The 27,595-nt window shown below is 34.3% G+C and overlaps 1 protein-coding gene across 1 annotated transcript in view; it reads left to right on the forward strand.

Annotated features, from left to right (window-relative positions):
- The window catches only part of LOC120350636, a 203,537-nt gene that overhangs the window by 34,356 nt on the left and 141,586 nt on the right, over positions 1-27,595 (forward strand). The window contains exons 11-13 of the mRNA XM_039425033.1: positions 4,234-4,482; positions 20,623-20,791; positions 26,803-26,989. Coding sequence (XP_039280967.1) covers positions 4,234-4,482; positions 20,623-20,791; positions 26,803-26,989 — 605 coding nt within the window. The remainder of the gene's footprint in view (positions 1-4,233; positions 4,483-20,622; positions 20,792-26,802; positions 26,990-27,595) is intronic.

Consider the following 27,595-nt stretch of genomic DNA (forward strand, 5'->3'; position numbering starts at 1 on the left):
AGAGTACCATACAATAACTCAAATAATACCTTTATTATGGCAATAATTTACTAGTATTATGGCAATACTATGATAGTCCAGTCAATATAGACATAAAAAAGGGGGTGTGCTTGCAATTTATATTGTCGTTTTGATTTCTTAATATATTATTTGGGTACATAAGAGAAGTCCAGAACCAATTTTTTCATGCAAAATTTCCTTGTGCTAGATACAGAGTGGCCCAAAAACCTCGTATTTTCGGCTCATTTTCCAGTTTTCAGCTCTTTCTGCCAAATCTCGTAATCGGACAGAAAAGATCATCTGGAACTCTCTCTTTCCAATGAGTACTGAGTTATGATTTTTCAAAAATGAGTGAAATTTGAAGAAAAAACCAATTTTGATGAATTTTAGTTTTTGATCAACAATATTTTCCGATTGTTACCATTTAGATGTATAATTCAAAATCTCTCTGGGTGTATTTTTTGCTCTACAATCTGAGGTCAGGTAGTGCTCTATCTCATATAGATTTCCAGGTAATACTGACAAAATTGCTCCTTGTATTGTGAAAAACACCTAATTTTCAGCTTCAACCATCCTCACCAACTACATTGTTCTCACATTGATATTTCGCACAATGAAATAAGTTCATGTGATTATGTTCTATGAGAATCACCCTTTAGATGCACTTCATTTTAGTATTTCCTAGTGGTGAGGCGCGCTTAAGGACACCTCAAGGATCAAAATTTAAAACACTTATAACTTTCGACAAAATGCTCAGATTTTATCGTACACTTCATTATTCTTGGCTCGTCAAGGCGGTCCAAAATCATGCATCATAATTCATGCATCATGGGGGATAATTTTCATATCCTCACTAGATTTGGAAATTTTATCAGAAGTATTTTACAAGACATGCAACTTTGAATATAGAAATTGGCCATTTTTGTATATTGGAATATGGGCTTAATAAATGCACTCAACAATAAATTTTCCATTTTTCGACCGAATGCGACTTATGGTGCATGATTTTGGACCGCCTTGACGAGCCAAGAATAATGAAGTATAGTACGATAAAATCTGAGCATTTTGTCGAAAGTTATAAGTGTTTGAAATTTTGATCCTTGAGGTGTCCTTAAGCGCACCTCACCACTAGGAAATACTGAAATGAAGTGCATCTAACGGGTGATTCTCATATAACATAATCTCATGAACTCATGTCAATGTGCAAAATATCAATGTGAGGAGAGGACGATGTAGTTGTTGATGATGGTTGAAGCTAAAAATTAGGTGTTTTTCACAATACAAGGAGCATTGTTGTCAGGTGTACCTGGAAATCTATATGAGATTGAGTGCTCTACCTGACCTTAGACTGTAGAGCATAAAAATACGCCCAGAGGGATTTTGAATTATACATCTAAATGGTAACAATCGGAAAATATTGTTGAATAAATAAACCACTGTAAAATCACAAATTATAATGATAGAACAATGATTCAACTCCAGACAGAGCTTTGAAAAAACAACAAAAACACTTGATACAAAAACTTAACCTCGAAAAATTGTGCTTGAAGCCTTTCGATGTGATGACCCAACAATATAATATGTCATGTGTATCATGTAATATCATTTCATTACCCTAATTATTCATAATAGACATAGTAATTTTTATGACAGCAATGTTTTAATTTATATACATATATATATATATATATATATATATATATATATATATAAATAAGTATATATATATATATATATATATATATATATAAACAGGAGACATGATATGAATAGATTGAAAACACTTAGAAACTTACATTAGAAATGGGGAAATTTTCGGAGACTGTGTCTCCTTTCTCAACCGAGAAGACTGCCAATATATATACAGGGTGATTCTTAATTATGGTAAAATAATGCAATACGTGATAGTAGAGGTAATAATAAGAAAAAAGTTCTTATAAACATATATCCATAAACGCTTCATTAGCGAGCTATATAGGGTGAAAGATTTCGCCCGGAATTCAGTTCCTCTGGTGAAATACACCGATGCTGAATTGTTTGGCGACTAGTTCTTGGAAAACTTATGCTGGATTCTTATGGAAAAATATCTGAAAAATTGAATAAAACTAGTCTGGAAGCTGTAGTGTGAGTAGTTATTGAGAAAAAAGTTGAAATATGCATAAAATTCAAGTAGAAAAACACAGACTTCTACGTTTGATGCCTAATAACTTTCCTTAATGACCAGTAAACAAATAATTTTTCGCAATAAAAATTGTAGAGAATTCAATTCTGAGAAGAATCATGTAAGCTGTGTGAACTAAATTTGAATAAAAGTTGAATAAAATGTATTATTATGTAGGACGTTACACCACAAAAATTTGCTGTTTTATGAGGAGAGAACTAATAACTCATAGATTGTAGCTGATTGCAAATAAAACATGGATTTAAATAACAGCTGTTCCAAGACAGCTGATTTATTTTCTTTCAAAAAAGACAATATTCAAAAGAAATTATCAGCTGAAAGTTATTTTCAGAAATATTTTAGCTCACTGTTGAACAAAACAACAAACTTAAGTTATGCCTACTGTAACCGCGCTGTGTTTTTTGTCAGTGCAGTTTAATGCCAATCTATCTATTATTTGGAGGATACTGAAAGAGCAACAATTACATCCATACCACCTCCAGAAAGTTCATACTCAATTGCCACGAGACTGTATTCCCCGTGCTGGTATTTGCCGATGGTTTTTAGAAACACTTGTTAACCCAAACTTTTTAACAACCGTTTTATTTGCCGACAAGGCACACTTTACAAGAACAGCTATCGTTAACGTCCACAACCAACATATTTGGGCAGATGAGAATCCTCATGCCATCAATCCTAATCGTCCACAACATCAGTTTTCAGTAAACATTTGGGCAGGAATCATATGAGATCATCTACTTCTGTTCGAGCTTCCTCTAGGCTTAATGACATAATCTACTTAAACTTTTTGAGAGAGGAGCTATTCATCTTATTTGAAGATGTACCTCTTCAGTTGCGCCAAAACATTTGGTTTATGCATAATGGAGCTCCAGCACACTTCAGTGTTGCTGTTCGTGAACACCTGAATCACAGCTTTCCAAATCAATGGATAGGCCGAGGTGGGCCAGTACCATGGCCAGCTAGGTCACTAGACTTAAATCCTTTGGATTTTTATCTTTGGGGACACTTGAAAACCTTGGTATACAATACTCCGATTGATACCATTTAAGAACTCCGATTAAGGATTTTGAACGGAATAGAAATGATAAAGCAGAACAACGGAGGTCACTTTGAACATCATCTTCAGTCTTTTGGTATAAGTTAAATGTCATTTAGATATGTTACATCCATATAAGAATCAAACTTTTCATAAAAAACCGAATATTTTATTTGCAATCAGCAAATGCTAATAATTGCTCATAACCTATGAGTTATTAGCTCTCTCCTCATAAAACAGTAAATTTTTGTGGTGTAATGTACTACATAATAATACATTTTATTCAACTTTTATTCAAATTTAGTTCACACAGCTTACATGATTTTTCTCAGAATTAAATTCTCTACAATTTTTATTGCGAAAAATTATTTGTTTACTGGTCATTAAGGAAAGTTATTAGGCATCAAACGTAGAAGTCTGTGTTTTTCTACTTAGATTTTATGCATATTTCAACTTTTTTCTCAAAAACTACTCACACTAAAGCTTCCAGACTAGTTTTATTCAATTTTTCAGATATTTTTCCATAAGAATCCAGCATAAGTTTTCCAAGAACTAGTCGCCAAACAATTCAGCATCGGTGTATTTCACCAGAGGAACTGAATTCCGGGCGAAATCTTTCACCCTATATAGCTCGCTAATGAAGCGTTTATGGATATATGTTTATAAGAACTTTTTTCTTATTATTACCTCTACTATCACGTATTAAATTATTTTACCATAATAAGAATCACTCTGTTTATATATATATATATATATATATATATATATATATATATATATATATATATGCATGCATGCTAATGCAATAAGTTGGTTGCTTGTAATTTTTTTTTAAATAAATTTATAATTAAAAAAAAAAAACGTTCTACCGTTGGTGGTTAGCCCAATATAAGAAAAGAACTACTTTTAACAGTTTATTGTTGGTTTTTGAACAGACATCTTGTTCTACAGTTAGTGGCCAGCCTAATATGAGAAAAGAAAAGTTTTTAACAGTTTATCGTTGGCTTTCGAGCAGACAGAGTGATGGAGAAGTGCTGCGGAAGTCGTTGGATGAGATAGCCCACCGCCTGGGTGGCAGAGCAACACGGCACTGCTACACGAACCTACGTGACATCAATGTCGTATATCGCGAGCCGAAGGACTTCTCCCCCAAACAATTGGACAAGATCGTCGGTGCCGGGGACAGCTTATTGAAATTCGAACTTGATGTGACTATTGATGACAAGTCTGTCAAAACGAAAACCAAACCTGGATTCGCCCTTGAGTGAGTAAAGATGTAGTGTAATTTTGAAAGTACAGTCATTGAATAAAACAATTGTATACGCTTTCTTTGGTACAGTCATAGAGAAAAAACAGCGTAAGATATCCCATGGTACGGTATAGTGCGTTTATGTTCTAAATTTTACTCTCAACTCAAGCCTAGCCTAAAGTTCTAGTATTTATTTTCCGTGAAGCAATGTGACGCTGGTAATCTCCAAGAACAGCATATACTATATCTTATATAGTATATAGTATATTTAGTATAATGGTATAATATAATATTATAAAGCTATCTTACTGTGAACTATCTTTGGGTAATCTCTCATCAATAAATCAATACTGTGCCGTTCTTACATTCTCACCCATACAAAACAGTGATAATAGACAGTACGGTAGTCAAGAGTAATCGGCTTGAGTTGACAAATACAGGCTTGAAATGTGGAACATAAAGGACCTATACCATGGTATATCTACTTATGCTATAATTTATTTCATTATGGTACGTAGTATTATGATTTGGATTGTAACCGATGGAGGTATTTTTAACCCTAGACCACACCTGACATCATTTCTGTAACCGGGTGATATCTTTGTCTTTTGACTTGATTAATCTTCCAAAATATTAAATATATAAGAATACATGTGGTTCGATAGTCATTCTTGCAGACTATACCACCGCTGCGCACCAATGTAAACGGAGGGGGGTTGTTTCTTCTCTTCTATAATATTTACCAAAATTATGCTATCAAATTTCTAGTTGAATCCTTGGTTGGTTGGGAGCTTTTAGTGGATTCGTTCATTCAAATGTACAGATTATCATCATTATCATAAATTGTCACCTATTATAGCAACTAGCAACTACGAGCCAGGAACTTCAATGAAAAATACTAATAAAATTCAACCTCAGGTTTATTGAACTCTAAATGAATAAAACGAATCAATAGAAGTCAGGCAACATGTCAAATTTTCAAACAGAACAAAGTTATTCAACACTCGATTCAGGTCAAGAAGACAATCATACTCAATTCCTAATCTATACATTTTGGGAACCTGCTAAGTTGCTGCATTTAAATTTGGGCCTCGGTCATTCTATGTACTAAATTTCGAGTTAAATAAAAACAACAGTTTGGCACTCACCATTTCAACAATTTCAAATTTTTCTTTTGAGACCACTTAATTCAAAACTCAAGGAACTCAGACGTTATGAAACTCACTACACTCCACTCAAATTCACGCACACAATTAGCCTCTTAATTTTACATCTACGGATTCTATCAATTTTAGATTACTATACAAATTAAAACAAAAGTACTGATAATGAAAAACTTTTCAATTTGTCCCTCTGGATGGGCAACAGACCCATTCAGAGGACCAAGGCTCGCGCACCGTTACATGATTTTCCGTTCGCGTCTCAATACCAACTGTGGCCTTTTCACTGAAAATTATTGCCCCTCCATGAGCGTTAAGCATAACTTCCAGTGGAAAAGCCAAAGCTGCAAAAAGGTCAATGGTCGTACAATTCCCAAATATAGTAGCTTTTTCGACAAGAAATTGAAACTGCATTTGAAAAATGCACGAAAATTGCTTTAATTTCGACAACTAAGCAACAAGTTAGCAAATTCAATAAACATGATCAAATATTCTCACACTAAAACACAGGGTTCAACATACAGTAAAAATCAAAGTTCATTCCAGTTCAAAAACCTGGAAAATAATATAAGATACACAAAAACAACTACAATACTACCCTCTCAATATCACACTATTACAGGATTATCCGACCATAAGTCTTGATCTGATGTGTTGAACTCTTCATACTGTGCTTATTAAATTCTAGATTCTAGAAGATATTTTTCTCACAATCATCCATCGCAGTACAAAATTCTTCATAAAATCTTTATTATATTAAAGCTGCATAGACAAAGAATTCACAGCCAATACGGCTGATTGTCACGGACAACCAACCTGAAAATCAGTTAGGGAACGTACTGGAGGCTATGGGAAAACCTCCAAATCACGAAAATTTCACCCCCCTGTCATCATAGTGCACCCCAAATTTTTTCGACTTTTGAAATGAGCTTTGCACAGAAAATTCGATATGAGCTTTTTTGTTCAGCTCCCGTAAACAAGCCTATAGTTATAGCTGAATTTTAACCAAATGCAGATGGCGACCCGGAAAATTGAGTTTTCATCGAAAATTTGAAGTTTTCCCAAATACGAAAAATACTCAACAAAAACTATAAGATCGCTGTGAAAACTGAACACTAAATCTGTTGCATACTACACTGGAGGCTACGGGAAAACCTCCAGACCTTCCATATCCCCCCGCAACCCTGTACTTGCCCAAGTATTTGGGACACATTTAAATTTGTTCCCCACTGAAAATTTTATTACAAGCTTTTTTGTTCAGCTCCCGTAGATAAGCCTGTAGCCATAGCTAAATTTCAAACAAATTCAAATGGCGACCCGGGAAATTGAGTTTTCATCGAAAATTTAAAGTTTTACGAAATAGAAAAAATTCTCAGCCAAAACTATAAGATCGCTGTGAAAACTGAACACCAAAACTGTTGCATACTACACTGGAGGCTGAGGGAAAACCTCCAGACCTTCCAAATTCTTCCTCCCGGAACCACTATACTTGCCCGAATATTTGGGACACATTCAAATTTGTTTCCCACAAAAAATTCATCACAAGCTTTTTTGTTCAGCTCCCGGAGATAAGTTTATAACCATAACTGAATTTCAACCAAATTCAAATGGCGACCTGTGTGTTTGATTCCCACATAATATTATGAAAACTTATTAAATTACAATGAAGATTGAATGCAACATTAGAATATTGATAATATAGTATTGTAATGCAACTACATAAATCAGCGGTGTTTCATCAATGAATAAATGATTACTTCAATGAATAAATATACATCCCACTATAAATTATATGTGTTGGGGTATAAGTAATTAGTTGCTTATTGCGTGTTATAATTACTATTTACAAACTTCATCCACTGATATGGGATTAAAGTTTTTTATAATAAAATTAGTAAAAATTCATAATACAAACAAAATTATGAAATTAGTAGATAAATATTAATGTTCTATTGAGGATAATAATAAGAAAGGTTATTTTTAGAAAAATGAAAAACAGTGAAGGGAAGAATGAAGAATAAATAGTTTCAATATTTACAGTCTAACTAAACTTTCACAATTTTCCACTCCAATATCAACCAACCAGGAAAATAAACTTTTCTTCAACCTGTGTCTATTGAATTCTTCCCTAATGTAACTTGGTATTGAATTGTAAATTTTTGGTCCCAAATATACGTAGTTTCTTTGCCCAAATGTGGTGTTCATCCTTGGTAGTATTGAATGCGTGTTTCTCTGCCTTGTTTGATGGTTATGATCTGCCAGTCTTATGTGTTCGTTGTTTCTCCTCATTCGCGTGATGATAGCCTGGATGTAGAGTTGTCTTACACTCAGTACTTTACTGTCCTTGAAAAGAATGTTCGTGGGGAATTGATTCTCCTTGAAGCCTATTATTTTCAGTATTCGTTTTTGAAGTTCATAGAGAGGTTCAACATGTATAAAATTCGTAGCTCCCCAGATAATTATGACGTACCTTAAAATTGATTGCACTAGAGAAAAATGAACAGTTTTTAATGTCTCATAATTGAGGATTTTATGGAGTTGATAGAATTTTTAGAGAAGATTCCTGATCCGGGTAATTGATAGATTAATGTGCTTGTCCCATTTGAATTTGTTGTCGACTATTGTTCCTAAATAATTTATTTCATTGACTTGTTGAATTGGAGGGCGATCACACGGGTTGTTGGTGCTTCCACAGTGATGCAAGATTATTGAAGAATCCGGTGGTCTCGTACGTTCTGTCAGAGAAAAGGCTGAAAATTTCGTTTCTGTTGCATTTACTGTAAGCAAATTTTCTCTCAACCATTTATTGACTTTCATCAATCCTTTCTGTGCCAGATTAAAAACTTCCTCCCAGGTGTTTCCTTCAAATAGTATACACGTATTATCAGCAAAAGCTATTACTCTTCCTCTTATCTTAATTGAACATAGCTCATTTGCATATGCCAAATACAGAATTGGCCCAAGAACTGTTTCTTGGGAAATCCCAAACTTCATCGTTTCCTCTGAACTGAGATGTTCTTCAACTTTGACTTTCCATTCTAGAAGGAACTCCTCTAATTCCCATGGCTTCTAATTTCTTCAGCAGCAAACTGTGATTAACAGTGTCAAAAGCTTTTGCTAGGTCCAGGAACACTGCTGCACATTTTTTGTTATGTTCTAGCTTATCTGTGACAAAATTTGACAATTCCAATACCGCATCTTCTGTACTCCTCCCCTCACGAAAGCCAAATTGATTCCTAGATAGTAAGTTGTTTTTTCCATGTAATTCACAAGACGCTTCTTTACCAGTTTTTCCAAAATCTTAGAAATATTGCTTATAAGTGAAATAGGCATGTAATTGGTGGCATTTGTTTTGTCCCCTCCTTTATGTAATGGTCTAACACATGTCTCTTCCATAGCTTTTGAGAAAATTCCTTTTGAAAGACTTAAATTAAATATGTGAATTAATGGTTTTACAATTACATTTTTTATCGACTTCAATGTTCTATTATTGATTCCATCAAGTCCTGGAGCACTGTCATTTCGCAAACTACTAATAGCTTCAAGAAGCTCATCTTCAGTTACTGGGTGAAAGTAGATGGAGTGTAGAGTTCTTGTAACAGGTTCGTTTATATTGGGATATGATTTGGTCTAGTGGTTTTCTCGAGGAATCTATTATTGTCTCCGCCATTTCTTCACCTACATTTGTGAAAAAGTTATTCATGTGGTAGAGCACAGTTTCTGGATTTTCCTTTAGATTGAAAATCCTATCATCTATTTTAATAACATTCAATTTCATTTTTGTTTTTGATTTAGAGTCAGTAGCATCTTTGATTACTTTCCACATTTTTTTATTATCCTTTCCAGCTTCATACAATTTCTCTCTATAGTATTGGTCCTTTGTTTCATGAATTAAAGCTGTAAGTGTATTCCTATACCGACGATAGAAGTTTCTGGGAGTTAACGATAGAAGTTAATGTTGTTTGGGTCTTCCTTTCTTCTTTTGTTGAATAGATTTCTGGTTCTTATTGCTGCTAATATACCTCTGGTGATCCATAGTTTGATTGGTCTGTACTTCTTCTGCCGCCGATGCTGCTTGATATTATTTTGTATATGTTGTCTCAGAGTTTATAAGAAGGTGTCATAAGATGTATCTGGATTATTATCTTCTAAAACATGAATCCACTCCTCATTCAGTAGTTAATTCTTCTAGCTATTAATGTCTATTTTCTCGTTTATTTCATGTGTACCAGTTTCATTTGCACTATTTCTCGAAATATGTTGCTAGAATTGTGGTGAAGTGGTCGGTTATTGTTGATTCATAAATCATTGGAAAAAGATTATCTCTGGTGTTGGTAGCAATGTGATCTATGCAAGCAGCAGTCTCTGTTGTAGTTCTGGTTGCTTGCTTAATGCAGAGTCTGAGCCCATGCTAGCTTAGAAGATCGCAGTAGTCATTCAATTGATGATGTGGACGAATTTGAAGGGTGTTAATATTCATGTCTCCTGCACATATGACTTGTTGCCCTCTTAATTCATTCAGGATCAATTCTAAGTCACTCAGGAAATCTGAAATATCATTAAAGGACGGTGATCTGAATATTGCAAAGATGTTCCACTTTAAGTCTGCTGCATCCAACCGAATATGTAGGACATTTGCCTGGTTAATCCGTAGCTCAACACATTGTATATTTATACTATCTTTAACATAAACAAATACACCATCATTTTGAAATGGGTTGTTTATGGTGGAAAATACATCATATCCTCGAATGGATTGGAGTACAAATTCAGTCCTAATCCAGCATTCGGTTAGAATAATAACATCAAAAGAAAAATAAGTGTCGCACAATTGAATCATCAGCTCATCAAAATTTCTTCTGATACTCCTTATATTGAGACAGAAGATGCTCAAATCACAAGAACTCAATGCTGCACAAAGTTGTTGACTGTTGATCACTTCATCATTTATTTCTTCAAAATAATCAAGATCCTCTAAGCTGAGGAAATTTGATAAGATGTTGTTACTCATTATTAAACTCTCATTAATCCTTTCCATGTTTCTTTCATTCCAGCTTAAGAGAAACTCTCCACTAACATCCTTTAGTTTTCGAATTAGGGTGAGCACTAAATCTTCTTGCCCTGTTGTGATATATCTGAAGGTTTGTGTGTGTCTGCTCATTGCTACTATTACATGTTGTGTGCTGTTATATATTCCAAGTTGTTTTTCATTGTTCCTTATCAGAACTACATTCTTGTGAGTTAAGCCCTGTGCTTCATGAATTTTATGGACTTCAATTGAAGGGTGAAGTTTTGATTGCAGCTCTTCTAGCACTGTTTTCTTCTCGAGCTGAGTGAATGTAAGAATCAGAGTGTTGGGTTCAAGTGGTCCAAGTTCTCCATTTGTTATTGGAGGTCTGACGGATAACAGGACCTCATTTTTCGTACCAATGTCCTGGTAGTAGCTGGAAAGGATGTAGCAGACGTCTATTGGACACCTTCTAGTTACTGTTGAAATGTGACCATTCAGCATTGTGACCATTGTGTGAGATGAAATGTGTGACCATTCAGCTGTTAATTTACTTCTCTCTATGTAGGGTATTTGGTTTGAATCTCCTAGCAGAATAATCTCAGAAGCATCAGCGAGAGATAAGACAAATCCCACGAAACCTGCATGCATTAATACTGCTTCCTCTATGAATACACGTTTGTACAGCTTTTTTGATCCGTTTATTATAAAAGATGAAACTGTTCTATAATCCTGTTTAATTATTCTTTCATATTTATTTTTGTGAATTATATCCACCTCTTGCCTGATTTCATTTATTCCAGCTCTTGTCTGACACAAAATGAGATCTTTACCTGGTGTATGTTGCTGAAGGATAAAGTGAGTTTTACCACACCCTGGAACTCCATCCATCCAAGTTATTTTTGGCATCTTACAATTTGTGATGTCAACTTTTAGAATATTCTTCAGCAGCTCAGCATTCAGCATGATTTGGGTGTCTCTACTGACTAGAATATACTTTTCCTTAGTTAAGAATGACTTTGTTGTTTCATTGTAGGGTACGTATTTTCCTTCATTTTCAAAACAGAAGCCCATTCGATTTGTAGTGGATGTCGGCCACAGGAAAGTCTAAAGTCGATTGTCGTTGATGTTCATCTCGTTTCACCTTATCTCTTGACCTACATGCTGCTGAAGAAGAGATATCACTACTCAGTGATGATAGTACTCCCCTATATAAATCCACATTCAGAACATCATACTGTTGAATAAAGTTCCTGAGTTCTATCATACTGTTCAAATAAGCATAGAGAATAGAATCATATGGTAGGTATTCTTTTGGACAATCTTCACAATCTTCAGAGCCATCGTTTTCATGTGGTATATCCAAAAAAATTAGATTGTTTATTCCTCTGTAATAGAATACATAATCAAGGTTTTCAGTTTTAATTACTAAACTTAGAATGTCCAAGCATGAAAATTCGGAGTCAATATCAAAAGAATCTATTCCAATCGTAATGTTGTATTTATTTATCAATGCATATTCGTCTATTACCTAAGAGGTCACGGATACCTAATTGAGCCTTATTGTTATCATTTTGCGCTAATATCAATGTCAATGAATTTTTAACAAGATGAAAACGAATTGAGCTATTATTTACGTTCCGTAAATAAACAATATGTGAGCTATTGTATTCATCTTGACTCAGCATTTTCATCTTGATTGAATGTGCAAGGCCTTCTGAAATACGTAAACTATTTTTATTCCAGCGAGCTAATGATAAATTAAAATCTGTATATTGACCAAAGCTGAAAATTAAAGACTTCCTACTTTTCGCTGACTGTTTTATTAATTCTGTTTTTTTAATGGATGATAGGAAATATTGAATATATATTTTTATATTTGATGCTGTGAATTTATTTGATGATTTTGAGCTGGAAATTCTATTCTTAATCTTTTTAAGCACTTCCATAATTTGTTCGATCAATTGATTGTTGCAATGCTTTCACATAGCTGGGACACTTTAGATAGTTTACTTTGTGGCCTGAGGTCTTATCAGCTCTTTTGCAGTTAAAACATACTGGAGGTTTATCGATTGAAGGGCAGGTTTTGATGTTGTGTCCTGTGATGGAGCAATGACCACAGATGTCTTCTTTTTTACAATGTTTTGTGATGTGCCCATGGACTTGACATTTATAGCACCTTTGCACTGCTTGGTAATCATTAACTCTACATGATGTCATTTCTATAAATATTTTTTTCTTATTAATTATTGCTTTCCTAATTTCGGGTTCACATTCTACTACCCAATGCACGGAATCCTTGTTTTTCGGCCCTAATTTGAATGATGGCTTGCAACCTTCTTCAAATTTTTGTTTTTCTATCCCTGAATTGACAAAATTTTTGTTTTATATTTCTTCAGTTACCTCTTTGTTAGTGAGATCAGATGGAACATCATAAACAATTATCCTGGGTTTTTTATTTTCTGGCTCAGTTATCTTGATTTGATCATTATTTACAGCTTTATTCTTCAATAATTTATTTTTGCTTTTTGTCCTCTAGAGAATCCAGAACAATGAGTAAACTTCTTCCTCTAACGGGTACTGTCTTTTTTATTTTGATGTTATCCTTTCTCGCGATGTTAATTTCCAGTGTTCCTTTTATTTTTTCACTGTCTTGTTTCTCATCACCGGTGGAATTTGAGGGTATAATTAAGACTACCTGTTCTTTTGGAAGGATTTTCCTGACTTGATTACTGGACTGGGGATCGCTTGAAGTAGCTTTTTCGGTAGTTGTATCATGTCTGCGTAAGTAATAGGCCTGTCTTTATTTTTAATTTCCTGAACGGATTTGCTTATGTCCTGTAATGAGTCGTGAATTTTCGGATGCCCTAAAGAATCACTTATTTGGCTAATAGTAACTGCTCTCGTTTCTACTTTCGCGATTACCAATGCTAATTTCTGAACTAATTCTAAGAAATAATCATATTCGGCTCTGGAAAACTTTTTTTTTTTAAATTCTGACGAAGCCAATTCCTTGAATTCCGAAGAGATATTCTTCATGTTCATTATATGTCTGTGTTGAATTCACTGAGCAATAATAACTATAACATCGCTGTAAAAACTGAACACTAAATCTGTTGCATACTACACTGGAGGCTACGGGAAAACCTCCAGACCTACCAAATTTTTCCCCCCGGCACCACTGTACTCGCCCAAATATTTGGGACACATTTAAATTTGTTTCCCACTAAAAATTTCATTACAAGCTTTTTTGTTCAGCTCTCGGAGATAAGCCTGTAGCCATAGCTAAATTTCAAACAAATTCAAATGACGACCCGGGAAATTGAGTTTTCATCGGAAATTTAAAGTTTTCCCAAATAGGAAAAATTCTCAGCCAAAACTATAAGATTGCTGTAAAAACTGATTACCAAATCTGTTGTATACTACAATGGAGGCTACGGGAAAACCTCCAAACCTCCCAAATTTTTCCCCCCGCACCCCTGTACTCGCTCAAATATTTGGGAAACATTTAAATGTGTGTGTGTGTGTGTGTGTTGTGTGTGTGTGTGTGTGTGTGTGTGTGTGTGTGTGTGTGTGTCTGTGTGAGATCGCCCCTTCAGCTTTTCCCTGGCATCATTCCAATGTTCTTTACTGATCAGCAGGTGTGATCCAATTGTGCGCATGTTGTGTGTAAAATGCTAGAAACTGTGGAAGAGTGATGGGTTTCTGCTCTTTATGTTGAAATTAATATGTTATATATAGTAATACATAGTAATAACTATATATAATAACTATACATAGTAATTAGTTATAGTTATGTTAGTATAGTTATGTAATATTGCAAACTCATTTGTATTATTACTGAAATGAATGATGATGAAATATTTGATTCTTTGAATGATGAATCTGATATAGATTTTGATGGAACAATGATCTTACTTATAGAGGAGCAAAACGCTGTTCTTAGACATAGAGGAGCAAAACGCTGATTATCAATGTAAGAAGATCTAGTTTGTACTCCATACTTGTTTAAATCGAGAAATTAATTCAATAAATCGTATACAATCATTAGCAAGTGAGAAATTTGAACAGAAATAACTTACAACAATGAAAAGTGTATTTTCAATTTTTTTTCCAAAAGTATTTTTTCATATTTTTCTATGTCAAATTAGTAATGACTGGATATCCAACACACAGTTTGATTTGCTTCCCACAAAAAATGTATTAGGAGATTTTTTGTTCGACTCACCAACATTAATAATTATTAATTTATATTCATAGCTTTGAACGTTTATTGAAATCCCGTCTACAAACATGCCTATAGCTAATAAATTAGGCCTACTTTTCAAACAGCTGACAAAAAATAACCAATTTTTGATTAGAGCCATTTTGTTTCATCAGTACTGTTGCAACAACATATGTTTCCCTGAAAAAGGGATTAATCAATTCTAGAAAGTTGACGGTTAAGTACTCAAATATTTTGTCATCTCCAAAAATAATCACCTACATTTTTTTTCAATAATAGTAATTATATTTCTACGATGTTCTTGAAACCAAATATCCTGTTCACCTAGCCTCTATCTCTACTACTCTACCCTACTCTACTCTACTCGACTATTATACTCTAACTAACCCACCCTACCAGGGGTGCCCAGCCCCCCCAAGGGCAATGGCGCATGCCCCCCCCCAATCCAAGTGTAATGCCCCCCACAATCCAAGTGTAATGCCCCCTCAATCCAAGTGTGATCCCCCCCCCAAAGTACCCCAATTTCTAATTCTACATTCTAATCTTCCATAGGACATTATTTACCTTTGTTCTTGTGAGGAATTCTTTCTGTTTCCATAATATTGTAAAAATATACACCATCGTTTCTTATCTCTTTTAAAATAGAAATAAAGTATCTTTTTGATATTATTTTTGAGACTAGCAGTGCACCCGTTCTTGTTCAGGAGGACTAAAAAGTACTACATTACATGAGGAAAAACTACATGACAAAAATTTCAATAGGATATTAAAAGATAAGTAAGGGAGACTTTGCTTTTTAAATTTAAAGGTTACTTATAAAAAGTTGAATAATAATATAATTGATATTCTTTTATTGCAAAAGAATATTGCATAGCAATTTTACATACAAATTTGGAACGATTTTATTCATACAATATATAATGTCGGCAAGTTTAGGTATTCTAAATCCTATAGCAATCACTGTTTAGATGTTTGTATTTCACCGGATCTCGAAAACGGCTCTAACGATTCTTACGGAATTCAGAACATAGTAGGTTAATAATATAAAAATTCGATTGCACTAGTTTTCATCCCTGATGAAACTCGCTGAAGAACATTAAAAGAATTTATCCATCCTTGGAAAAACAGCTGATAATTTTGTCATCTGTTGATGATGGAAGTGAGTGACCGACAAAATTATGACTCAGCTGTTGAACTTTTGTACCTGATTCAATCAGGTACTTAGTGGCAGTTGTAAAAAAGCTGGTTACATTTTAATCCTGATTAATTCTAGTAGAACCAATCAGATAAGCTATCTTTTTGGGATGGTCTTCTGTGATTTGGTTCACGTGAAATTAATCAGGATTGAAATTTAACCAGCTTTTTTACAACTGCCACTAAGTACCTGATTGAATTAGGTACAAAAGTTCAACAGCTGAGTCATAATTTTGTCGGTCACTCACTTCCATCATCAACAGATGACAAAATTATCATTGCTTTTGTGAGAGAAATTTTTGCATTCCTCTGCGAATTAATCTCAATCCACTGTGATTAGATAGAACCTTCCTGTATGAACTATGAATATTTATTATAATTTCTTCTCTTGTAATAATTTTTATATGCTTTTGTAGATACTCCAGAGCGGAGCTCGGTGCCCCGATATTTATCATAAATTGGAACAGGTTGTCACTGATGTTGTGTTGTTGGTAGTATTTACTTTTTAACATTACAGGAGTAAATAACACAAGTCAAAAAAAATGTATCTTTGAATGGTTTGTTTTTGGAATAAAGATATCATCTGAACAAGTACATTTTGTAAATTCTATCTATTAATACCAAATATCGGGGCACCAAGCTTTGCTCGTTATTTATTCATTGATAAACAGAACTCAATTCTTTGAAATAATTGGGGAAGGACTAACAGGCACTGCTCACAACTTTTTCTTCCCCGAATTTTGATTTATACATTTTAAAATGTATAGTTGGAATATTTAATATTCCAAAAAGTAGGTTATGTTTCATACACTTGAATTCAAGTGAAATTTTCAGTCCAAATATTTGAAAACATGAAACTTCTAATTTAGATTGCTTACACACCAAATTGAATAACAAAATAATACTCACTAATCACTTAGAACTGTAAAATAATGATTAACTTTGAATATTATGATATATACCATCTAATGACAACAAATCATATTACTGTATTTTGATCGAGTCAATTAAAATTTCTAGATTTCTCGCGAGATACGATAAGCTAATTGATTACATAGCTGATCTCCCACACAGGCACACACATCTTCTGTTATCGACGGACAATGAAATAATCATCTGTTTTTCCAAGGATGAATTATCCTTTTCATGTCCTTCAGGGAGTTTTCTCAGGGATGAGACCTAGTGCAATCGAATTTTGATATCATAAACCGAATTTCGTGAAAATCTTTAGAGCCGTTTCCGAGATCCGTTGAACATGAATAACCATATAACCAGATAGCCAGATAACCAGATATAAAAATAGAAAAATATAAACAGATATACAGAAATTGCTCGCTTAATATAATAGGATAACAACTTATAGTCCAGTCAAATGGTAATTTTTCATAAAACAGCCCCGAAATAATTTTTTTCGATGGTTCTATCTGTATTTTGTGGCGCTGTATTCTAATCTGCAATTTGCTGACACGCCAGAGGGCGAATTCACCCCCAAAATTTTTTTAAGTTTACCATTTAATCTCGAGAACCTTGAATTTATCGAGAAAAAGCATTCTCTATAAAATATTAAAGATGATAAAATTTCCAATGAATTGACTGGTCGCGCAGGACTACTTTTTGGATTTTTTATCTGAAGTTAGTGTTCCACAAGATACACAGCTTTGAATGTGCGAGAAATTTGTGATATTTCCCCCATTTTCACAGTTCTCTACTAAATTCAAAAATAAGTACCTAAGTAATTCTGTTCCGCATATGCAACGTTGCGTATCTTGTGGAACACTTCAGATAAAAAATCCAAAAAGTAGTCGAGGTTGTGATAAATTTTCTCCTCTTTTCACTCCCATGAATTATACTTCTGTTTTCAATACCGTTAAAAAGTTACAGCCAATTGAATTGAATCTTTATTTTCTCACTTTTCTTGCAATTTTACTGTTATTAAAGTGTCTCTAAAATATGTACAATACATGATAGAAACTTGCGATTGGTCTTAAATGAGAGAAAATTTCATGCTCTATAAGCTGAGTTGACTTAAATTGATCTTCCATCACTGTTTATATCGAAAAACTGTCAAGACTGTGAAAATGAGAAAAATATTGCAAATTTCTTGATTTTTTGAATCAAACGTATCTTACTTCACTATTATATTTTTACAAAAATCATTCACCTCACATAAAAGAGGAGATTCTTTTCTTCAAATCAAGACCAAGTATCATTTTGAGTTACCGAGATACACAGTTTTGAATATAGAAATCGGTCATTTTTCTATGCATTGAAATATGGGCTAAAATACACTAAAGGAGGAATTTTCTATTTTTTTAACAAATTTAAGAGAGATGATACATGATTTTCAACCGCCTTGATGAGCTGATATGAACGATCTGTGGTACGAGGAGATGTGATCATTCAGTCAAAAGTGTTTAAAGTGTTTAAAGTTTTGATCCTGGACGTATCCTTATGTGTGCCCCCACTAGGAAATACTGAAATCTAACGAGTGATTCTCATAGAACATAACCCTCGTAAGATGATTTCAGCCGAAATATGTTTCTTTTTTGTTGGGAAGGCCATGAAAAGGTATTATAAAGAGAATTTGAATTTTGGCTGTAGGACATGATTTTTGGGTGTATTCCCCCTCCCACCACTACTCCTCAGAATTAATATTGGTAATTCACGTGATGTGTGGCTTTTTGTCATTACTAGAAAAAGATCCTAGTTGTATAGGGTAGAAGTGGTAGGTTTGCATAATTTTGAAAACCCCTTAAAAATATCCCTTTTTTGAAAACTCTTAGCTCCAGAATCAAAAATCGTAGAGTCCTGCGCGACCACTCAATTTATTGGAAATTTTATTACGGTATCTTTAATATTTTAGAGAATGCTTTTTCTCGAGAAGTTAAAGGTTCTCAAGATTAAATGGAAAACTTGAAAAAAGTCTGAAATTTTGGGGTTTTTTGGGAGTTTTGGGAGTGAAGCCGCCCTCTGGAATGTCAGCAAATTTCAGATTAGAATTCACCGCCCCAAAATACATATAGAACCGTCGCGAAAAATTCTTTCGGGCTGTTTCCTGAAAAACGACCATTTGACTGGACAATTATACAAAACAGAAAAAAGTAATGAAGCATTACAATAATTACTTGATCACTGTGTGGTAAATAGGGTGTAAATTTGAAAGATTGAAATTGGCTTCATTTGATATTTTTCACAAATTTTTGACAAGAGAAGTTTTTTCTTCTGTCAAATTCACTAGAGTTTGCGATGTTGTTTATAATTGCATTCCCATTTCAGAGACATTAATATCATCATGAAACGCCTTCGAAATTAAAATAACTATTAGAATAAAATGTACATTACAATTTAACTTATCATTGTGCTTTTAAGAAAATAAGGTTGCAACAGCAAGGAAACTCAAACACAGGACCATTAAAAATTGAAATTAAGCAAAGGAAATCAGAATAATATTGGATGATGAAGTTATAATTTATTTTTGTCAAAGATTTACCTTCAAACTCATAGGCTTAAAAATACTAAAATTCCTGCATACATCATATTATCAATTGTATTTTTTATGCTTCATATTGAGTTAAACTTTGCAAAATATAACATTGTAAAAGTGGGAAAAAGTATTAAAATTAACTACATTGGGATATCTCTATTTAATACCTTGATTTTTTAGCCATGATTCAAAATGTTGACATAAAATATAAAAAAAATCATGCCCCCCCCAAAAATGTTGATGGCGCAAATTGCGCCATGCCCCCCCTTGTGGGCACCCCTGCCCCCTACCTAAACTACCCTTCCTAACATACCATACCTTGCATACCCTACCTAACCTACCGCCAACACTCCTAACTAACCTAAATAACCTGCCCTCACCTACCTAAACCACCCTACCTAACATACCACACCTTGCATACCCTATCTAACCTACCGCCAACACTCCTAACTAACCTAAATAACCTGCCCTCCCCCATACAGTCGTAAAAGGCAATTGGGCAGGCGAAGCGCGGAGGCTGCTACTGAACCCTATACATACATGAAAGGCGATGAACGGGCGAAGCGCGGAGGCTGCTACTGAACCCTATACAGACATAAAAAGCGATTGGGTGGGCGAAGCCCGACTCCCAGCCGGAGCGCGAAGCGCGGAGGCTGCTACCCAACCCTATTCAGCCATAAAAGGCGATTGTGACGGGCGAAGCCTGAATCTCAGACGGAGCGCGAAGCGCGGAGGCTGCTACTGAACCCTATACAGACATAAAAGGCGATTGGGCGGACGAAGCCCGCCTCCCAGCCGGAGCGCGATGCGCGGAGGCTGCTACCCAACCCTATACAGCCATAAAAGGTGATTTGGCGGGCGAAGCCCGCCTCCCAGCCTGATTGCGAAGCGCGGAGGCTGCTAACCCACCCTACTAGTGGTGCAGGGGGTGAAGCCCCCTGCCGAGCGCAAAGCGCGATTACTAAAGTATTATCACAATTTATTGGTATAACTTTCAAATGTTACAAACACATGAACATTACATACTCCAAACTCTGATTTAAGAGATTTAAAATAATTCTATGACCATTTTGTTTGATTCAAGCTGTGAAATAATGAAGGAATCACAAGAAAAAATTTACCCAAATTTCAAGATTTTCAAAAGAGACACAATAGTTCCTCACGATAATGAATTGAGAGATGCTGACAAAAGTGCTAAGTATTTAATATTTGAAGGAAATGAGATTTGGAAGTGCACGGTACCAGAAATGAAGGTGAGTTATACAAATAATTATTAATGTACTCTTATGATATGATTTAGATTTATGGTCTTTGTTAGATTTCGTCTCATATTTAACCAGTCTTATGGTCGTCCATCTTGTTTTTGTAATATTTGAATCTACCGCTGCTACAGTCCACGGACAACATTCTCACTTGTCATGCGATCTCTGACGTCACAGTTTCTTTGACCGCTTGATCGATAGTAGCGCTAGTTGTCGTCCGCTTCTTTCAATGTTTTCTAGTTTAATATTCGTCTATAAGTATTTTGAATTGTATTTTCATTGTTTTTGAACCTCCATTGGTATACTTCAACAGTCACATCAACCTCAACACCTTCAGTTCGCTTAATATCGATTTTATATTTTCACTTCATTTGTTGAGTTTGTGCACATGACTGCTGATCACATCATGTTTCCGCTATGGGCAGTTCCTGTTTCTTCAACCAGCATGCAAGTAGCGTCACTCTCTTTGTACAGCTATACGATGTAACATCTTAGTTTAACGCGTCCATCTTTGGAAAACTTTATCCATTTTCATCATTCATTATGTCCTAGTTTGTGTGCTTATTCAATAACCATTCAACGCATTTATCACCAGTGAACGTTTTTCAACCATAATTTCTATGAATTTAACTTACCTTTCGGGACTTTTCTACTAAGCGTCCCTTTTGCAAATCACGCCATGCTTTCTGCGTACAACGTTTTCAATTATTCATCATATTAGTATTATGAACTGTAAGTAATTTCAACATGAATTCCACATGAACTTTCAACAATCCTCAATATGAACTTTTGATTCATTATTTATCACTTCAATTTTACTGAGCATCAGTACACATTATTTAGCGGTTACATTCATTCATCTTGTATGCTCATAAGAGATACATTTTCAACTTGGGAAGTCTTGTGCAAGTGCAGCTTACCTTATTCAACATTTCAACTCAGGAAATTTGCGCAAGTGCAGTTTGCCTTTCATTGTCAACCGCTACTCATTTTTTGCTACTCAGTCTTAGCTACTCATCATTTATTTAGTCGAACTTTGTCAATCTCAATTTTTACTGATGCCAGTGATTTCATTCGTCAAGAACATTTTATCTCATTATTCAAATATGTATTCACTGCAATTACATCAACTTTAGGACATAACTTCAAACATTAATTTATTCTACTTAACTCATGGTGGAATTTTTTCCAATTAACATTCAACCAGTGAAACTCATTCAATTTGTGAAGTGCCCATTCGTCGTTATATTCATTATCAATTTAATATTGAAACAGTCTCAATTTTCAATATCTCAACGTATTCAAGTCAAGTTCTCTTCCGCATCGGTCACCGTTTATCAGGATATAATCAAGATATCTTCATCGTTCAACTTCTATTAGCCCAGCAGCTGTCTGCAACTACAATGTACTTGACAGGAGTCAAGTTTCATCCTCGGATTTTGAGTCACCGTAGGCCTATCACTTCGGCAACACATCATTAATTATTCAGGGAAGTCTTATTCTATTATTCACATTTTTGTACTTACCCTCTCAGAGGCACTGTGTTTACTGGTAGTCTTCATCCCATCAATTTGTTCCTGATTAACTTTTATTCCTAAATAATAACTATTTAAATACTATCAATCATTCAATTTTTTATTTTTTATATTATTATTACTTATGTGTTCTACATATAGTAATATTCCCCATGTAACTTGACATGCTTTAAGCTGTCATTTCCCAGCCCGCTTATGTAATACAATATGCTGAGCTTCGTCTCCTTTCAATATTGTATTTGGTATTTTTCAACCTTTTCTATTTTTAATTATTAATCGAACCTTCAGTTCTGGACAGACTTTCTGCTCCTTCTGCTTACATTATAGCCAAGTTGCTATATTTGTCCTCTTTCAGTGTTACATAGTCAACAGCTTGAAAGCTTCAGGTACGATTGGATTCTACCTAAACTGAATTCCTAGTTATCATTTTTTGTGAAATTAGGTAATTGTTCATATTCATATAATTTTTGTACTTTCATACCTTTAAGATTACTAAGAATTTGCAGGACTTTTATCTAGGATTTTTTGTCTCTCGACTGATTTTATTAGTCAGGTTAAGATTCTCACATTTACTATCATTTTTCAAGTATTCTAAATTTTATTCATTTAAACATTGCTAAATTTGTACGTTCAATTCAATCATTACTCATTGTCATTATTGTTCTATTATTAGTTTCAGCATCAATATACTCTTTTGTGTATTTCAACATTAACATTGATATCCCAACTTTATCTTTGTATTACTCAATCTTTTGCGCTCACAGAGGTAACATCATTTTGAAACATTGTATCAGTATTCTTAAACGTACTAGCAAAGAGTCTAGGTACAATAAACAACTTGAGTGCATTCCTAATTCTTTTTATTTTAATTACAACTACATTATTTTAAGCATTCCAATAGTTACATTCAAATATCAGCATTACATACGGATAATAAGAAACTTATTATCTATCACTCTTCAATTATTAGTCATCATTATTGCACTACTTTTGTGCATTCTACTTGTGCTCAGACGCACAGTAAACCAGAGGTATTTTTTCGGATCTACACATTCAAGGTTTGTAAATCCGCTCATAGCAAATAATGAAGAGCTGTCAGTGCCTAGATCAGATATAGATCTCATCTATACACTTTCACACAGTCCACTACTTTGCAGATCGGCCTTACAACCCGATCTACTGACAGTCAACAGTCTTTAAAATAGAATGAAATCAAACCAAAATATTCTGTTAAGGATCACATGCCATGTATTGGTAATTGTGTAAACTACTTCAATTATGAAACGCAAGTCATCCCCTCTCCTTTTCTTTTTCTTGACCTTGGTTTTGTTTGAGAAGGCAGTTCCCGTTGTGACGTCTTCATGTCAACACATCGTGTCATCTCTCCAATAATTGGCTATTAGGCCTACGTGACGCACTCACCTCAACTTTCCGTAAGTTTCATTCCTATGATTTACAGTCATTGCTCAATAGTTAATAAACTCGGTCCTCCGTAATTCTCATTGTGCTATGTTTCACATATTCTATTTACTTTTTTATAGCCTACTATTGCTATCTAGTCATGAGACTAATGAGCAAATTTTATCGAACTCAACCCACTCAATAAAAATGAAATACAGTGAAACTCTCACTAGAATCTCTTACTGCTAAAGATAATATTATGTACACCCTAAATAACTGTACTATAAAGCATGATTTTATTGTTTCACTCAATAACTGCTCTGATTTTTTCCTTGAAACCACTTGTACTACAATAATTCAAATGGGTTCCTCCTTTTAAGCCTCCGCTCCAATCCTCCATTGTCTAGCAGCTGGATTGCCTCGACGTTGTTGTGTTTTGGTGGAACCGTGCTTCATGCTTCTCTGCATACCGCTGAATCTCACAGGATACCAGATTGACTCCCAGATCTCTATGGATGTTGCTTTTTCGCACATACCAAGGAGTATCAACGATGTTTCTGAGCACCTTGTGTTGGAATGGTTGAATGATGGCGATGCTACTCGATTTGGTGCAGCCAAAGTTGGATATCATAGGTCCAGAAAGGTCTGAAGATCTGTCTGTACAGGAACACTTTGTTTAGTACCTATATTGAAAGTGATGAGTTTCTCCCAAAAAGCCATTAAAATTTCTTGTACTTTATGATGAGCTCTTCTTTTTTTCTTCCTGACATGCTCTTTTCATTGAAGCTTAGCATCAAGAGTCATGCCTAGATATATTGAGCATTGTTAAACATTCTTCATTTTATTGTAATATCTAGGTGGACAGTAGACAGCTGCAACTACAAATCTATAATTTAATGCATTCAAAACATTCTTCATTTTATTGTAATATCTAGGTGGACAGTAGACAGCTGCAACTACAAATCTATAATTTAATGCATTCAAAACATTCTTCATTTTATTGTAATATCTAGGTGGACAGTAGACAGCTGCAACTACAAATCTATAATTTAATGCATTCAAAACATTCTTCATTTTATTGTAATATCTAGGTGGACAGTAGACAGCTGCAACTACAAATCTATAATTTAATGCTTGTACAGATATGCCTGTTAATTGTAATCTCCCAGTTTCTATGTCAATTCCTCCATTATGTTGAAAGTTCTCTCTAATAATAATTGCACTTCCCCCTCTTGCAACATTGTTAGGGTGTAGGTACACCCTAGTATTCTATTTACTTAAAGATAAATTTTTTTTCTTGGAGGAGAAGAAGAGAATAAGAAATTGAACAAGATAAATTAGAATAATAGTATTCAAAAAATGTTTAACGAATTACATAATGAGGTGAAAAAGTGATTACACAAATATTGTCAAATCCACAAAAATAGTGAAAATATTTGAAACCAGAATCAAGTTTCAACGCCATTCTTGACATCATCTTCATTTCTCGCCTCATCATTTCGGACTATGTGTTATCTAAATTTGGGAGAGGAATAGCACAAGGTTGCCTTATTTTTCCTCTCCCTATCAATTTTATAATGTCCTAATGTTATAAATGAATAAAGAATGAATGAATAAAGTTCCACAACATTTCTGAAGACAGTATAAATTATAACACAGCTGGTAAACTAAGTAAGGGTTTGTTTGTCCTACGTAGATTAACTCACATAGTTAATCATGAAGTTTTAATGAGTGTCTTTTATGCTCTCATCCATAGCCATTTAGCCTATGGGATTCAGCTCTGGGGAAATTGTTCGGCATCTATTAAACTTTTCAGACTCCAGAAGAAGGCCATTCGAATAATTTGTCAGGCACCACCCCTAGCAACATGTAGGCCGCTCTTTCGTAAACTAGGCGTCTTGACTCTCCCATCTTTATATGTTTTTACTTGTCTGATGTACATGAAAAAAAAACCTTAATGAATATAGTCGAAATGGTGACATACATAATTATCATACCAGAGGACGGTTAAATCTCAGAATTGATTCTCACCAATATGCGAGTACCCATAGGAATTGGAGAAACATGTCCATTAAGCTATTCAATGAGCTTGCCCCTGAAGTAAGACTGTTGAGTACCTCACTATTCAAGTCACACATAAAAGGCTTACTCACAGAAAGATGTCTTTATTCTGTTGGAGAATTTTTTGAATAGCTTCAGTGTTCATCTGTTTAACTGTAACAGCTTTGTTGTGACTTGTGTTGGATCCCGTTGTAATACCTGCTATTTATCAATTGCTGTTGTTAATTGCTATTTACCAATTTAGTTGTAAATTTTTTTTTACAAAATTACTACTTTGACTATATTATTATTATTTTGAAAATATTTTGACTGTTTTTAATTTTATTGTATATTGACGTTTGTTACAACACTTTGTGTTTTATGACAATAAAGGATTATTGATTGATTGATTGATTGATTGATTAACATTATATTCTAGAAGTGTATAATATATTGATCAGAACATGAATGTATGAGAAGTTGTGCGGTCCACGTTCTTCTCTCTATGGACAAAATGGGGGCAGTCGAAAGCGTTCTAGATACATTTCTCAATAGAAGGAAAACACGATACGTTACTGTTAGGCAGAGCATACATCATCTGTATGTGCAGTATGAATTTAATAATGTGATAATTGTCATTCTCTCGTTTCAATTCAATAATCAACTGCAGTTTCCATGTATTTGGTTTTCAAGAAAGCGGAACTCAGAACAGAAAAGCCGACCGCTTTCTCCTCTCTGGACACATCCTTAACAAATCACAATATCATTTGACAACATCAATACAACAATTTTAGAACTGTATGATTATTCATTGTAATTATAAACTCATTAAGATTGTATTTTATTTCATCCATTCCATATCATTCTATGAATACAGAGCTCTAAATATTTTTTTAAGATTGGCAATACTTTTGAAATTGGAATATATTTCAATACAACAAATCAAGTAATTCTACTTCGAAAATAATGGATGTATTTTATGAAATTTATGAACAAAATAATTGAAATTTCCTGTTTTTTTTTCAGGTGTTCAGACTGTTCAGAGTTGTAGTAAACCAGCACCTAAAAAAAGACACCAACATTGGAAAGGTGGAGTATCCCGAGTTAGATGAAGTGGAGATAGAAAATGAAGACTCTGACTATTTGGTCAGATTCAAACAAATCAGATATGTTAGCTCTAAAACGGATGAACATCCTCAAATCATTGACTTCCGTGAGTGAAATTTCATTTTTTTGAACTAGCCTAGCGATTTCTTAGTTTGGACTCTGGGATTTCATCGTTAGTATGTTCGACGATAACTTCTGAACGCTTTGATTAATCAACTTCAAATTTTTAAAACTGTGGACTATTCTATAGAAATGTTTGTTGGCCGGTGGAATCGACTGAATTTTTCTTTCTTTTGAGACTATCATCATAATGAATATGAAAATAATCAAGTATTTTTTGTAGTATTATCATTGCAAAAATCACATGCGATTTCAATATTTCATTTGCAAAAGGAAATGGATCAGACAAGTGATTCTTGGATCAATGGATCTTGTTCATCATGGATGAGAACAAAAGATGAGATAGGTATCTATTTGAGTTTGACTCCGATCTCCTGGTGACAGGGGTGCCCAGCCCCCCCAAGGGCAATGGCGCATGCCCCCCCCAATCCAAGTGTAATGCCCCCCCTAATCCAAGTGTAATGCCTCCCCCCCAATCCAAGTGTAATGCCCCCCCCCCACCAAAGTACCCCAATTCTAATTCTACATTATAATCTTCCAAAGGACATTATTTAACTTTGTTCTTGTAAGGAATTCTTTCTGTTTTCATAAT

Source organism: Nilaparvata lugens, chromosome 3 (genome assembly GCF_014356525.2).
Source record: "Nilaparvata lugens isolate BPH chromosome 3, ASM1435652v1, whole genome shotgun sequence".
Classification (NCBI taxonomy): domain Eukaryota; kingdom Metazoa; phylum Arthropoda; class Insecta; order Hemiptera; family Delphacidae; genus Nilaparvata; species Nilaparvata lugens.